Source organism: Ixodes scapularis, unplaced genomic scaffold (genome assembly GCF_016920785.2).
Source record: "Ixodes scapularis isolate PalLabHiFi unplaced genomic scaffold, ASM1692078v2 PGA_scaffold2__306_contigs__length_199485367, whole genome shotgun sequence".
Lineage (NCBI taxonomy): Eukaryota > Metazoa > Arthropoda > Arachnida > Ixodida > Ixodidae > Ixodes > Ixodes scapularis.
Window position 1 is genome coordinate 116,319,059 of NW_024609857.1, and position 16,370 is coordinate 116,335,428.

Here is a 16,370-nt window from a genome sequence, read left to right on the forward strand (position 1 = left end):
ACACTATTTCGGCCGCAGCATGTTTACGGAACCCTAGTTCCAATAAACAATGCCTGGATCTGGATCCTCGCCTGGTATGGCATTACTTCTACTCACTGCAATCAGCGAACAAACACGGCGCGGCAACTGCTCTCCTGGTAGCGTGGCCGTGCGGCGGGAGTGCTCTTAGGGCATCAGACCTTTATTGGCTCGGCCCTGTAAGTAACTTAGTCACCGCAAGTTTTAACATAGAATATGTCTATATGCTCACTTTCGCGAAGAACTATAGCGCTCGACTGCCACGCTTGACCGTTACATGTAGATTGCGGTTATACAAAGGATATAGAATCCGTGGAGGCCATTTGGAAACACGAATATTCTAAGCAGGGATTGAACTTCGGATCAAGTGATACTTAGCCAGCTATTACCGTGTCTGCACAACTGTAACGCGCCTCCCATTGTAACGCGCAGGTATATTTAGCCCTCAAATATTCGAAAAATAACTTGATGCCGATTGCACCGCGCAGGTAAAAAAATGGAGAGTGAATACCACATACCTGAAAGACACATTTTATGGAACGAGTAAACTCACGCATACACTCGAAACAACCACACCAGTCACTGTCAGAGTCCGACGATAGCCCCTTTCCCCTGTCCATAGACCACAGACAGTCGTCCTCGCTGCCGTCCAAGGCATTGGAGAGGCCGCACTTTTTGAAGGAGTGGACGTTTATCGCCTGGAGGGAGTGCCTCCCAGGCGTCGTGATCCCATTTTGCTAAGTCGTCGAGCGTCGCCCTTTTCAAACGCCCTGCCGGCGTCAGCGCGTGCTCCCCATGAATCAGCCACTCATTGTACGCTGTACGTACATAGTCCTTCATCGGCTTGTTCAAGCAGACGTCAAGCGGCTGAAGTTGAGAGGTCATGCCGCCTGGGATGATCACAAGGTCGGTGTGGCAGGCCGCAAGTTTGTCCTTCACACGGTCGCTGATATGGCCCCTGAACGAGTCGAGCACCAACATGGCACGCACGCCCAGGTCGGCACCAGGTCGCTTCCTCCACACCGAGTCTATCCAATCGATCATGAGATCTGTATCCATCCAGCCTTTGGGGTGCACCCGATCAATAACATTCTTAGGGTATGTAATGTTTGGCGGAAGCGTCTTTCTCTTGAAGATCAGGAAGGGGTCCAACTTGTGCCCGTCTGCCATGCAGCATAGCATTGCTGTAATCCTATTCTTCTCGTTTCCCGACGAGAGGATTCGCACCTGCGTAGCGCCTTTGGATTTCACTTTGTAGTTCGATGGCATATCAAAAAACATGGGAGTTTGATCGGCGTTTCCGATCTGTCCGATCATGTGGCTCCTGTACCGGCGAAGCTTGATTACAAACCGCTGGAATGCAACCAGCTTCTCTTCATATGCTTCTGGCAGCTCTTGGCAGATACTGGTTCTTCGCCTAAGTGAAAATCCCTTTCGCCTAATGAATTTAGAGATCCAGCTCTTGCTGGCCTTAAAACGAGACCGGGGAATGTTGCAGCTTCTTGCAAGCTGGAGTGCCTTCACTTTGATCGCATCCGAGGAGACGGGTAGCTGATTGAGTTGCAAGTCCTTTACGTAGTCCGCAAGAGAGTCTTCGAGCTCTGGAAAGCGTCCACTTTGGGGGCCTTTGAATCCTTTCCACGTAGCTTTGCAGGCGAAAATCCTGCCCCGTTGTTTACGCCAGTTGCGCACGCACGTCTCCGGGACGCCCAATGCTTGTGACGCAGCTCAATTGCCTTCCTGTTCCGCAAGGATGATGACTTTGCGCTTGAAAGACGCCTCATAATGAACGCACCTTTTCTCCATCTTGCCAATACAACTGAAGAACGCACGAGCGAAACGGGAGTGACCGGTGTGACAATCGGGAACGCAAAAAGATGGCGTCACGTCGACGAGGTCGACGAGGTTGGACCACGTGATAGAAAGATGGATGGATAGATAGCGGCTGTATGACAATTACCGGGGAACACAAAATGCGCCAAGGTTCACAGGAAGTGTGGGGTTGAGCCAGCCCCGCACACATCAGCACCACTCCCCATTGCAGAGACAGCATTTAAAACCGGCACATTTCATGCGTCTCATATTTTCCAGTTTATAAGTCACATATTTCTTTTCTTGATTGCTGTCGCGTTTCATGCAGCGGCGCGATATATTGTAAAATACCGGGAGAGTGCCCAGCCTTCTTTCACTGAAGACTGAGTTAATGTAGTCATGGGTGCTTGTCCGGTCATATCGGGTGCTTCATATATAATTTGTAGAATTCCCAAGTTTGGGAAATGTCAATAGTGAGCACTTGAACAGAGTGGGTGCTTCTGCGGTATTTTATGGTGTGCATTTTTTTTTCTATAAGAATGGACCTCAGCTGCACAAATTTATATCTCATTTCATTCGTTGACAACAGTATTGCGATATATATGTGAATGCGCATATATATCGCAATCACAGGTGCGACTTGAGGCGTTTGTTGGCACGATCGAGCTAGCATGCATTTTGTCTGCCGTCGCCGACAAAACGAGAAGGGCCGGGTGTGCCCTTTGAACTCGCGGCCTTTGGCACGCTCCCCGCAGGGGGCACCTGTGAAAGCAGGTGTTTGGAGAGTGGCGTCTCCACGGACCCCGAGCCCCGCAGGGGGCGCCTGCACCTTAGGTGCTAGGTGCTTGGTGAGTTGCGTCACCACGGACCCCAGCTACGTGGGCCACCATACCCGCACGCAGGGGGCACCTACTTTAGTAGGTGCTTGGTGAGTGGCGTCACTACGAACCCCGAGCCATGTGGGTTCGCCCACCCACGTCTGGCTGTGCGTGGCTTAACCCATGTCCGGGGAAAAGGGGACCCTGGTGGTTGAGCTGAGCCCGGGGTATGTTTGGACCCTTCGGGGCCCCCCGGGCAAGGCAATACACCGCTTCGACCCCTGCTTCTCGTAGACGGGTGTCCTGGGTTGGCCCGACCAGGATGATTCAGTCAGTCGCCTCCTTTACCCTCTTCTTCCTTCTTTCACTTTTCCTTCCACCTCTTTCTCTTTTCTTCTACACTCTCTTCCTTCCTTTTTCACCTTCTTAGGCGGCAAGGGCCAACCTTGAGTGGAAACAGGTCCTGTCCCTGCAACCACACTAGGGTATAGTGCCCGGGCAGCACTGGTAGAGTAATTGTGTCAGCCAAGCCCATCTTGCTATGGCACATTACCTACCCCCTTGTTGGGCTCCGTGGTGGGCGGTGCACCCGGGCACTGAAACTTCCTTCCCATGTTATGGGTTCTCGCGCTAAAACCTCCCTCGATCGGCCCCTGAAAAGGGTCCGCACCGAAGTCCAAGCCACAAAGACGACACCACCTACACCTACCAGATTCCCGAAGTTCTTGGTTCTTCACTCTGAAAGTGAGAAACAGCTGTCTAAATTATCTCCATTCCTTGTCGCAAAAACACTCGAAGGTGTTGTCGGAAAGGAATTTAAAGCCAAGAAAATGCCATCGGGTGACCTACTCGTCGAAATCGAATCAAGTGAGCAGAGTGCTGCTCTCCTTGCCTTGAGAACTGTAGCTGATCACGAAGTAACGGTCACACCTCACCGCACCTTAAACTCCATCCAAGGAGTTATCTCCGAGGATGACCTTCTTGAGACAAGTGACACCGAAATAGTTGAGGGCCTTTCTGAACAAGGAGTTATTGCTGCAAGGCGCATCTCTTTGCGTCGTGATGGCCAAGAACCTAAAAAAAAGCACATAGTTCTAACTTTCCAATCCACCACACTTCCTGACGCGGTGAAGGCTGGGTACCTGCACTGCAGGGTTCGGCCTTATATTCCAAACCCTCTGAGATGTTTCAACTGCCAGCGGTTTGGCCACGGCTCTCAGAACTGCCGTGGTAAGGCCACTTGTGCCAAGTGTGGGAAAAATGACCACGCTGCAGATACTTGCTCTAATGAAGCCCATTGTGTAAACTGTAGTGACCCACACCCCGCGTATTCTAGATCTTGCAAGACATGGAAAGAAGAAAAAGACGTACTTACCTTGAAGGTCAAAGAAAACCTCTCCTACCCGGAAGCGCGCCGTCGCTTTGCGTTCTTGCGCAAAGGCGGCTATGCACAGGTGGTGCAGCGGGGACCTGCACCACTGAAGGTTGCAGTGGCAACCCAGACGTCCTTTCTGGACTATGGGAAGCCACGGCAGTCCCCCACGCCCCAGCTGAAGATTCAGCTTCCAGGGCGTGCAATCTCGGCTGGTGGGTCTGCTGGCCCTCCCAGCCAGAGTGCAAAGACTCGCGCTCCTGCGGGAAAACAGCCTCAGCCCTCTCACATAGAGGGTATGCAGGTTGCTTCCCAAGCTCAGGATGGGCCGGCGGCTGCGGCAACCGTCCCTCCTCTGCGATCTCCTTCCAGGGAGAAGGGTCGACACTCTCGCCCACACTCCCTGGAGAGAGCATCATCGAGGGAGCGGCATGGCTCTCGTGCCGCTCCTGCAGCACCTAAGGGGCAGGAACGGGTGCACTTGGGCGACTCCCCGCCCAGCACCTCCACCGCCCATTTGACTGGGGCTGGTCGTGGACGGGGCATGGCGCCCCATCCTCCGAGCCTGCCCAAACCAGCAGCAAAGGCCTCGCCTGAAGAAGTAGAGGCAATGGATGAGGGCACGGAAGTCTCTATTCATGCGTCTGACCAAGACGACATGGACTGGCAGACTCCTAAGAGTAAACAGAAAAACAAAAAACCTGTCATCCCACCAAAGTAATGATGTTGGTCTATTGTTGCCATGAGCGGCAGATTTGTAAGTTTTTATGTATTCCCTTCTAGTATTACAAGGTCAACAACGTTTTAGCGTTTTAATTTAATTTTTTTTAAATTATTATTTTGTTTTAGAGGCATGACTAAATTTCATTTTATGCAGTGGAACTGCCGCGGTCTTTTACGCAATATTGACGATGTTAATTTTTTTATGGACAATTTACGTCCTATTGCTCTCTCTTTACAAGAGACACACCTCAATGATCATCATAAGTCAATATTGCGCCGCCATCAAGTTTTTAGAAAAGATCGCCTTCCATCTAATTCATCTGGTGGAGTAGCTGTGGTTGTCCAGAATGGAGTCGCCTGCTCTCAGGTTCCTCTGGCTACGCCTCTTGAGGCTGTGGCTGTACGACTTCTTTTGGACCGCCTTATTACTGTCGTTTCTATTTATATTCCACCTAACACTTCACTGCATCTTCATGATCTTCAACGGCTGGTTACACAGCTTCCTCATCCATTTTTACTGTTAGGAGATTTTAATGCTCACCACCCCCTGTGGGGTAGCGCCCGTCAGGACTCGCGTGGTGGGGTAATTGAGCGTTTTTTATTATCTTCTGGGCTGTGCCTTATGAATACGAAAGATCCAACCTTTTTTAGCGTTGCTCACAACTCATTTACATCTATTGACCTTTCAATTTCATCCCCCTCACTGTTTTCTATGTTTACTTGGAAAGTTTTAAATAACCCCTTTGGGAGCGACCACTTCCAGTCGTTTTGGAAAGTCAGGTATCTATTCCAAGCCTCATGAAACGCAGTCCACGTTGGAAACTGGAAAAGGCAGACTGGGGTCTTTTTAGCCTAAACTCGGAACTCAAACCTTGCATGTTCTTGCCATTAACACATGATGAAGCCACCACATACATTACAGATCAGATCATAAATGCTGCCTTTCGCTCCATCCCTCAGACTTCATGTAACATTGCAAAAAAATGTAAGCCATGGTGGAATAAAGGATGTTCCGCCACTAAGAAAAAACAAGATAAGGCTTGGAGTATATTTCGGAGATATCCAACATCTGTGAATTTGTTAGAGTTTCAGAGAAATAGAGCTCAAGCTCGTTCAACCAGGAAGCAGGCAAAGAGGAAGTCTTGGAAAGGTTATCTGACCTCTATCAGCAGCTACGTCCCAGCAAAGGAAGTGTGGGAACGACTTCACAAGGTCGAAGGCAGATACCGTTGCTTTACAGTTCCTCTTTTTCCTTCAGTGGATTCGTTGCATGACCAGGCTAATCTGTTGGGCGAACATTTTGCAGCCATTTCCAACTCCTCCCATTACTCTTCAGCGTTTTTGAAGTTTAAGACAGATGCAGAAAAAATGAAAGTCAGCTTGGCAGGAGGAGCTTCTGCACCCTACAATCAACCGTTTACGATGGTCGAGCTCCAAATGGCACTTAATGTCCGGAAAAACTCGTCTCCTGGTCCTGACCGAATACATTATGAAATGATCCGACACTTGTCGAAGGAATCACTCGCTGCCCTCCTCGTTTACTTCAATGGTCTCTGGAAAGACTCACATTTTCCTTCCGAATGGAAGCGGGCAGAGGTTGTTCCACTGCTGAAGCCCGGAAAAGACCCTTCTTTTCCTGCCAGCTACAGGCCAATAGCACTGACGAGTTGCTTGGGGAAAACTTTTGAAAGGTTAGTTAATAAACGGCTTGTTTATTTCCTCGAACAACACAACATTTTGGACATAAATCAGTGCGGCTGTCGACCTGGACGTTCCACGACCGACCATTTAACTCGGCTGGAGACAGTTGTACGTGAGGCATTCGTAAATAAGCAGCATTGTGTTTCTGTCTTTTTTGACTTGGAAAAGGCTTATGATACAACTTGGAAACAGGGCATCCTGCGTGACCTATTTATGTATGGAGTACGTGGCCGATTGCTTCATTGCATAAAACACTTCCTGTGTGGACGCACTTTCCGTGTCCGGCTAGGCACTACATTATCTGATTCGTATGTTCAAGAAAACGGTGTTCCTCAGGGCGGAGTCCTGAGTGTCACTCTCTTCGCCGTAAAAATTAATTCTCTCTGTCAGGTCATACCTTCTTCTGTGTCGTACTCCCTGTATGTGGATGATATTCAGATTTCTGTGGCATCTTGTAATATGTCTAGCTGTGAAAGGCAGCTGCAGCTAACCATAAATAAAATGACTAAATGAGCAAATGAAAATGGTTTTAAGTTCTCGTCAGAAAAAACAATCTGTGTCCCCTTTTCTCTGCGACGTGGGCTTCGGTTAGATCCGATTCTCAATTTAAATGGAAATAGCATTGCAGTAAGACCAGAGCATAAGTTCCTAGGAGTGATTTTCGACCGTAAACTTAGCTTTGTACCTCACCTCAAGTGGCTGAAGCAAAAATGTATGCAGACTATGAATATCCTAAAAGTTCTTTCTCACAAGTCTTGGGGCTCCGATAAAAGGTGTCTGCTTCGTCTCTATTCCTCTCTCAAACGATCACGTCTTGATTATGGCGCTATTGTGTATGCATCTGCTCGGCCATCTGCATTGAAGATGCTTGATCCAGTGCACCATCTTGGGTTGCGTATAGCAAGTGGCGCTTTTCGAACATCCCCTATCCCAAGCTTGTATGTTGACTCTAATGAAATGTCACTCGAGAAAAGGCGGCAACTCCTTAGTCTAGTCTATGTTTACAAAGTTTTATCGGATTCTAGTCATCCAGCTCACACTTACATTCGAGAGTCGAAATTTTGGCGTACCTTTGACCACAAGCCAACTGTTGTTCGACCCCTGAGTCTTCGTTTTGAGGACCTTCGTCTCTCTCTCGGCCTGCCTCGTGAAAATGTCTACCTTATAGAAAGTGCATGTCATATTGCCCCATGGGATATCAAACCTATAACTTGTGATTGGTACTTCACAAAATTTAATAAACATAATACCTCTTCACTCATTTTACAACAGGAATTTCTTGCACTGCAAGAAAAGTACAAGGATTATCATAAATTTTACACTGACGGAACCAAGTCCTCAACGAATGTAGGCTCTGCTGTTCACTCTAATTCGTTTACACATGTGACACGGCTAAATAATGTTGCTAGCGTTTTTACTGCCGAGCTATATGGCGTGCTGTCAGCACTTGACTATATTATCCGGAGCAAAGTAATGAAAGCAGTTCTTTTTGTGGACTCTCGGAGCGTTGTTACTGCAGCGTGCTCACTTAATTCAACCAAGAACAAGCTGACTCAACTTGTACGTGCTAAAGTTCAACTGGGCCTTGGAGATGGGAAGGATATTAGGTTTTGTTGGATTCCGAGCCATGTGGGCATTACAGGCAACGAGGCTGCAGATAGGCTGGCCGCCTCGTCGCGTAACCTTTTACCATCACGCGCACGCATACCATACCAAGACCTAACAAGGCCCATACGGCTTTCACTTTTAAAACTGTGGCAGTCCGAGTGGGATTTGGCCGATAACAACAAACTTCATATCATCAAGCCAAACATCGGTACCTGGGAAAGCTCCTATAACCGGAGCCGTTTCCGTGAGGTTCTTCTGTGCCGGCTAAGGATCGGCCACAGCTTCCTTACCCATCGTTACCTACTTGTTGGTGACGAACCACCAGTGTGCGACCACTGTGGAGACACCTTGTCTGTTCTACATGTTTTTCTTTGCCCTGGTCTTCTACAACAACACAAGTTCTTTTTTCCTGAGCTTTTCAAGTATTGTATTCCTTTCCATCCTACTCTGTTCCTAGGAGAACAGCCTCTAATATCAATCGACCGTCTTTTAGCTTTTCTAGAAAATATAGCGATTTTACACAAACTATAGCCGAAATACTTTCTTAGTACATTGTTTCTAGTCAATTTTAGTTTACCTAGTTTGGCGCAGTATGGCCATCGTAGCTCTTGCGCCATAAAACTCGCAAACAACAACAACAACTTTGGCACGCTCTGCGTGCCTTCCGCCGTGCTTTGGTTGTGCACGCGCTCAAGGTGCTTGAGATTTTGGAGCGTCGTCGAAGTTGGGAGGTCAATGCCGGGGGGGGGGGGGGGGGACGACCGAAGCCTTTCCCCAGCGTTCTCACCTCATCGGCATTCATACTCGAGCGCGTGTCTCCGCCCCCACAGCGCGAGAAGGAGCGGCGCGAGAAGGAGGCCGTGAGGAAGCAGCTGCGCCGGGAGCGCAAGGTTCTGCAGGGGGCCTGTGCCCAGGACGCCCACTTTGCCCGGGACCCCGAGGAGCGGGTGCTGCGCCTGCAGCAGCTCGACCGGCTCTGCCAGCTGCTGACCCTTCCAGAGTGAGGACTCTCCTTTTTTTTATTCGAGTGCGGCGTCTGGAATGCGTTCCGACTAGCGCGTTCGGCACGTCGTCAAAAATGGCCCCTCCATGTCCACCAGACGACATTGCAAAAGTATCACGACCCCAGCAGTGGAGTAGGTGCGTGCACCTGCACTGCTATACACCGATCAGCCGAAACTGTGCAACCACCTACCTAATACGAGTGTTGGGAAGTGCTCTAAGTACATTGTAGTTAAAGTACTACTTGAAGTAGGTTCAGAAAACTTGTACTTTACCTGAAGTACATTATCTAAGTATGTTGCACTTTCCTCGGAAAGTGCAACTCCTGACTTTAAAGTACATTCCCAAAATTTTGTTTTGTTATATTTGTATCAGAAAATGATGCTTTGTCAACTCGGAAGATATACTGGGAGGGATATCCTTCTCTCACCAGAAATGTGAGCAGACGACGGATCCCTCCATTTGTTCTGGGAGCAATTTTCCCGTAGCTTTTCAAACCCTCGCCACTTCTCGCTCGGTGAGCGCAAAGGAGGAGGGTAAGTAAATTAGAAGAGCAAAATTAGTCATAATGTAGCACCTGAGAGTGTTGTGTGGAAAAATTAAACTTTCAAGTCAAAGAAGAAGACGGCAGACGAGAACGTCAGAATGTTTTAAGACATCCTCTTTTGTCTTTTCCTTCGACTTGAAAGTTTCTAAATTTTTTCGCACCACAATCTCAGGCGTCACATTATGATTACCATAATTATCATCGGCTTGCCTGCACACTCACTGTTTTTTCATTAAAGGGTAACTGCTAAGAAAAACAAATATTTTTTTAAACAGCCTAATTGGGACAAGCATGTCTCAAAACAATATTTCCGTGAAAAAATATTTTTTTTACTGCAATGCTTATTGTGTGAGACTGACTTTAGTTTGTGGCTAGTTTGTCCATTTTAAATTGCACGCCACAAAGTTGGTACTATACGTTGAGTGGCTGCTATACGTCACGAAGCGACGTTCGATGGCAACTCTTCTCATTGGCTAAAGATTGATTGACAGCTTAGATCTTTTAAACCTTTGTGATATGTTGTAATTTCCTTTTGAGCGGCATATTTTTATGTTTAAAGAATAACCAATGTAATGAGAGCTATTATTCCTTACAAAAGGTTTACAAGACGGGCACTTCGTTTGGATTCATACCATAACAAACAAAAGCTTCGCCATTCTTTCACGGTCACCGAAGTCTCTGCTCCCGCCTGTCACGCCTACCTCAACCAGTCGTTTCGCCGAACTGATCAGTGTTTCGTGTTGACCCAGGTGCTTGAGTGAGACTTCCTGAAGTAAAGTAGTGTACGTTTAGCAGCTGTCGCAGGTGTTAGTGATAGGAAGTGACACGGGGTTTTTGGCTTTCATAGCACGGTTTGTTACTTTCGTTTTCCTCTTTGCTTTCTTAGCGTGCTTGTTTTTTTTTGCTTGCGTGTACAAATGTTGACTTTTTGGAGAGGTCAGTTTCTGTAAAGTGGCGCCGTTGCTCTGTAAAGTTCTGCCAGATGAGTAATTGCGACAGCGAGTCTTCCAGCAGCCATGTCGCCACGAAAGATGACAATCTGAATGCCATTTGGCTGAAGGCAATCGGGCGTTTGCATAGCGACAAACGTGCCCAGGTATGTTCTCGTCATTTCACTCCGGAGGCCTTCGAGGTTCGCACCTGGAGCACCGAATACCTGTGACTGAGACACAGCTGTTACGGAAAAAACCTGGCACAGCCAGGTTAATACGTAACAGCTCTCTGCAGAAGCCTTCAGATGTCCAAATTGTGCTTTAGACGACAGCTTTTTTTTTCTCGGCTTCCGAACCATCTTACGTAAAGTTGTTTGAATTGAATGTGTACTGTTATTGCAAATCTTGGCTTGTGATTACGCATTTGTAGATCATCTTATTCGTTTTGCTGGAGAGACACAAGTGACAGGCATAACAAATAGTTTGCATATTCCGCATACCTCGCAAAAGAACTTCCCCAGTCATCTTGCGAAACACGGAGTCTGCATTGTCCCGACTTCCCAGACTTTTACCTGCCTCAGAGCAGTTTGTACCTGCTAGTAGGTACCGTATAAACTGGAATATAGGTCGAACCGTAATATAGGTCGACCCCCTAATTTACAAGTTACAAAAAGCGAAAAAGAAGTTTTTACGGCAAGAAAATGCAACCTTAACTTGGTAACAAATTTGGCGAAGCATGCGGAAAGATGAGAAAACATGGTACATTTATTCAATTGCTTCGCATCCAATAAAACACAAAGTAAGCGAGCATTCCTGCTCAGATTCTTTAGAACCTTCGTCCGACGACAATTTCACTAACGCAATTCAAAAGGACGATGATGTCCCTTTGAATTGCGCCGTCGAGAGCCCGGAGATACAAGCGACCTTGGCGGCTTTCATACGGATTCACTCTTACGTCACAGATAGCAATCTGGCGCACAGATCCCGAATGAAATTTGCCACCTTTGTTTCCAATGCGGGGTACAACACGGTCCTTCCGCAAAATTAAGTTTTCTTCACCTTGCTGCACGCTGCCAGTTTTTGTCGCGGGCTTCGCCAGTAGCGTATGCTCTTTTCCGGTACACTGAACTCTTACTGCGATGCAAGGTTCCCGTGGATTTCTGCATAGGCGATTGCCTTCTTCTTGAAGGCTACCGTGGACTGTCTTCTATTTTTGCTCATTATCACTTCGGGAGCGGCAACGGTAGATTTAACAAAACAAGGAGCAGAAGTGAAAGTGAATGGTGATTGTAGTGACAAGTGGATGAGTGCTAGGCGATTGCAAAGAAAAACGAGATGGCGGCTTAGCCACCCAATGTTGAGGGATTATTTTTGTTTTTGCACTAATGACCGTTATACAGTTGAACCTCAATTTAACGAAACCCGATTTTACGAGTTTCCCGATTTAACAAACAAATTTGGATTCCCCGCGCAGCCTATCCCGAAGAATGTCTTTCTCAACTTTACGAAGTTCCCGATTTAACGAAATAATTAGGGGGTCCCGGTGACTTCGCTAAATCGAGGTTCAACTGTATAAGACGAGGGTCGACTTTTTCAGGTCCATTTTCAAAAATAAAGTCGACCTATATTCCGGTTTATACGGTATGCCTACTGGAACTGCAACTTGTGGCAGTGCCAGAGAGGAAAGAGACAAAATTCAGAAAGCTTGGTTGTCCTCCCCAGTTTCTGAACTCTCAAGTGATTGTACCATAATAAATGCACCAACACCTCTTCCGAAAGTAAGGAAAAAGCACTATGTTCACTACGTTAAAAATGGTCTCAGTTCATGCATCTGTGGGCAGGTAGGAAATCTTGCCCTAATTTACTCACACCGCATGAGCTCAACAAACTCACGCGAGATTTAAAGGAAAATATCGGTGGTGACTAATGTTTCCCTGAAATTCTGCATAACCGTTCACTGGCAGGACCAAATCATCTACTCAGCGGTGTGTGTCGCTGTGCAAACACTTCGCTGTGCATACGCGGTCCAACAACATGAAGCATAAAAACGGCAGACTTGGGACAATAATCTAGAGTCCATTGTTCAATTAAAACGACGTAATTTTGTTGAAAACGCCCGCAGCTTTTTATTTATTATATGCGTCGGGAATCTTCCCCATTTTGAAATGGAACAAAGGAAGATTTACTTTTAAAGACACTTGCTGCGTCCTCCTGGACCAGCTGGACCGGATAAGCTGATGACGATGGGACTGAACTTGTTGAGCCTCAACCCCACAACAACCAATTTGCGCTCCGTGTTGGTGTGGGTTTTTACCTCCGAACCCTGCACCACACACCACAAACGTTTCAGTTCGTTGTTGCATCACCGTGTTGCACCAAACAGAACGAGATCGCCAAAGTCAATGCAGCGCTGTCGTGAACGTTGGCTTGGGGTTGCGCACTCGTGGACCCTGTGACGACTCCCTTCACTTTCAAAGCACACACAACGATTACGAATGATACTTTCCGCCTTCCGGGAACATCACAGGGGCACTTCTCCGGTCACGTCTTCGCTACATGTGCTCGCAAACCGCGGAGCTTCTCACGTCCCAGCAAACCAAAACATGCATTGTTGCCAGATTTTCTCCAACCAAACAAAAACAACAAAAGCAAACCGGCTCTAGCTTCCAGCATACATCGGCGGAACCTTCCCCCCGATTTTCTCCGACCTCCGTGCGCAGATTTCGGTTTCGGTTTTCAACAGTTGCTTTTGTTGGCTTTATTAAAAATGTATGTGACTCTGTCTGACACCATATTAAATCGCCTGGCGAAAAAAAAAAAAAAAAAAAAAAATTTGGGGAGTGTCAGTGTTCCTTTAAAACCCCTGGCTTTGGGTGTCGACGCCCGATTCACCAACGGTCTCGCTTGTTGCCTAAGGGAATGTGCAGGGGTTCCGGACTGGGTAGGTCTGAGGAAAGCGCAGGCCATTCCTCCAATATGATTAAAGGGCCCATTCACAGTCGCAGCGTGAAAAAGATGCTGCCAATGTATGTGAACCAAAATTACTGCTACGAGCAAGTGGTCATGATTTTTACAGCGAAGCTGTTAAGGGCTAGGTTCCCCAGGATCGTGTCCATGCATGTCGACACAAACCTACCTGGACAGCTACCGCTTTCTATAAGCGACGGCAGCAAGCACAGAACCGGTATGGCTTCCGCCGTTGCTCGTAGATGGCGGCAACCTTTCCAGCTATAATAGAAGAATGGATAGTTGGGCGCATTGGTGGGAATTCATCGTAGGAAACAGTGCGAAAAACAGACGACGAAGAAGAAGAAGCACACAGTGTATCGAGTACAGCTCCGCTGGTCTTCCTTCTTCACGAGAGTGGAAAGGCTGTTTATTTACCATTTTATATGAGGAAACTTAAAATTTAAGACACAGTGTTTGAAATTTCGAAAAACGCTAGTAGCCGGCGTCATCTTGTTTTGGTTGGCGACCCTTTTCTTTTCTACCGCCACACCCTGTGGTGTGTGCTTGCGAGCGCTAGCAATTTAAAGAACACAGCGGTGGGTGCTCGGATGAGCGCACCTGGTTGACAGTGGCAGATGCACGCACCTTCTTGTCTCGCTGTCGCCACGATAGATTCGGTGGCTAATGAACGCACCTGTTCGGTCGGGGTCGGTGTCTTTGATTTCCTCTTTCTGTGGGTGCAGGCTGCAGCAGCTGAACCAGGGAATGGAGGGGGCCTCGACCGTGGAGGATCGCAAGGCACTCTTCCTAGGCCAGGTGGGGGAGAGGAGAACCCTTTTCACTGCTTCCCTTTCTTCCTCTGCTACCAATCAGAAAGCATGTTCACACTTTATTTTCCATTCTGGTGCATGACTGATGAAAGTGAGGGGAAAAGAGAGGTGTTTAACAGCTTGGCTCTCGATCCCTCATAGTTTCGTATAACACGCAGAACGTCAAACTATATGCGGCAGCAGCATAGAAACTCAACATGGCACGCACGTAATACAAAATAAACTGCTTTTTATTAATTCATTTATTGATTTCTATTTAACGCATTAGCTGAATCTTTCATTGCGGTTGAATTCAGGTTGGTGTTATTGATTAGAAAAGCTTTCAGTGCAGCAGGGACTGTGTATTTTAGTCTGCATTTTAGTTTTAAGGCTGTAATGCTGGATTTTCTGTGTCACCCTCGGGAAGCCAGTGGGGGGCGTGGATTGGACGTGAGCGCTGCGTCAGTGTTTGGCTGGGACCCGTCTGTTTGCCAAATGAATGTACCTGCTGAATGCTGAATCTGTGGCCCCCGCCGGCCTTATTGAGGTGGCACAAAAAATTCAGCGGCATGGCCTCGCTACCTAGGCGTGTTGTTCAGAGGCGGCCTCTGTGGCTTGGAGGTCCCGTTTTGGTCTCCGGAGTAGAAGATGTGGCGTTCAAACCTTCCCCAAGGAACCTTCCCCAAGGGCCCTTCCCCAAGGAGTCCTGAAGTGCTGTCATATTTCAGAACATATAAAAAAAATTGTACAAGCCCGATCATGCTGACAAAGACTGGGAATCATAGAATGTTGTGTTGAGCGCAAACTATACCACCTCACAGAACCGCCTCGCAGAAATTGACGCCACGTGACTTGAGGTCGCATGACATGGGGACATCATGTAGCATCAATTTCCCCACCAAATGAAGGCGGAAAATGAACATCACATTTTAAATCTTGTGACGTGGTCGCGTGACATCGATTTCCCCACTACATCTAGCGGAAACATTGATGTGACATTCTTTTGTGGAGGTTCATGGCAGTTTTCTTGTGACATTTGACTGATAAAACACATTTTGTATTTAAAATAATCTGAGTGCATTTACGCAATTGCGTAACGTGTTTTGCAGCGACAGCAGCTTAACGCTCGCGTAATCAACTATCATTGTAGCGTCATCTTTTATGCTCTGCCTCCCGGGCACGATTTCGAGGCTTCATGGCATTTTTGCTGCTCTAACTGAAATTGCGTTCTTTGGACCCACCAAGAACTTGCAGAGGTCTAGCTATACCGCTTGCAAGTTCGTCTGCTCAGATGGTCGTGTGCAAGCACTGGCACAACAGGGTGTTGACTACATCTAACATCCTCTATACACCAACGCAACTCTGTTACGTCACGCTGCGATGGGGGCACTTCAGGCGCACTTCCTGTCTGGGGTAGTGGGCGGAAGTCACCATACGGGACGGGCATTCTTGTGTTGTTTTGGAAGAAACCAGATTAAAGCTTGCCTTCTCGTCAAAAACGTGGTGATTGGGGCTGCTACAAAAAAGCCGGGAAAGGTGTGTAGATCAGTTTTCATATGTTTTCTGCCTGGTCGGGTCGTCCAAGAACGTTGGTAGGTGCCGTGAAAACCTGTGAAGCATTTTGGGTTGAATTCATGGATATCTGTGGTCGTCAGATTTTTGTTTTGTTCCAACATGAATGCAGGAAAGCCGTCAAATTGTCCGGACCACCCACGTACCACATTCAGTGTGTCTTCACATTCAAACGGCCATCTGATTGTTCAGACTATCGACTGCTCTTTTAAACTCATTTAAATTATTTGCTCATTCAAACGACAGCAGCCAGTAGACTCAATGCCGCGAGGAGTGCAGGGGTTTATAGGTTGTTTGGGGTAAGTAAGTTTGGTGTAAACGGCAGATGCAAGGAGATGTCGATCATTGTTACCAGTGGCCATCCCTGACTCATTATACCCAATTCACTTCGTACGATTCTGCTTGCGATCTTCAGCATCTACGTCGAGCATCACAGCTACCAAAAAACGCTCTTTTAGTCTAAGCAACGTCGTGACTCGAAATAGCGAGTAGGATTTTGTCGTGCAA

The 16,370-nt window shown here is 47.5% G+C and overlaps 1 protein-coding gene across 1 annotated transcript in view; it reads left to right on the forward strand.

Annotated features, from left to right (window-relative positions):
- LOC8023793 (dnaJ homolog subfamily C member 2) overlaps window positions 1–16,370 on the forward strand; it is a 52,087-nt gene that overhangs the window by 25,214 nt on the left and 10,503 nt on the right. Inside the window, exons 10-11 of the mRNA XM_040219789.2 lie at window positions 8,883–9,052; window positions 14,226–14,298. Of these exons, the coding sequence (XP_040075723.1) occupies window positions 8,883–9,052; window positions 14,226–14,298 (243 nt within the window). The remainder of the gene's footprint in view (window positions 1–8,882; window positions 9,053–14,225; window positions 14,299–16,370) is intronic.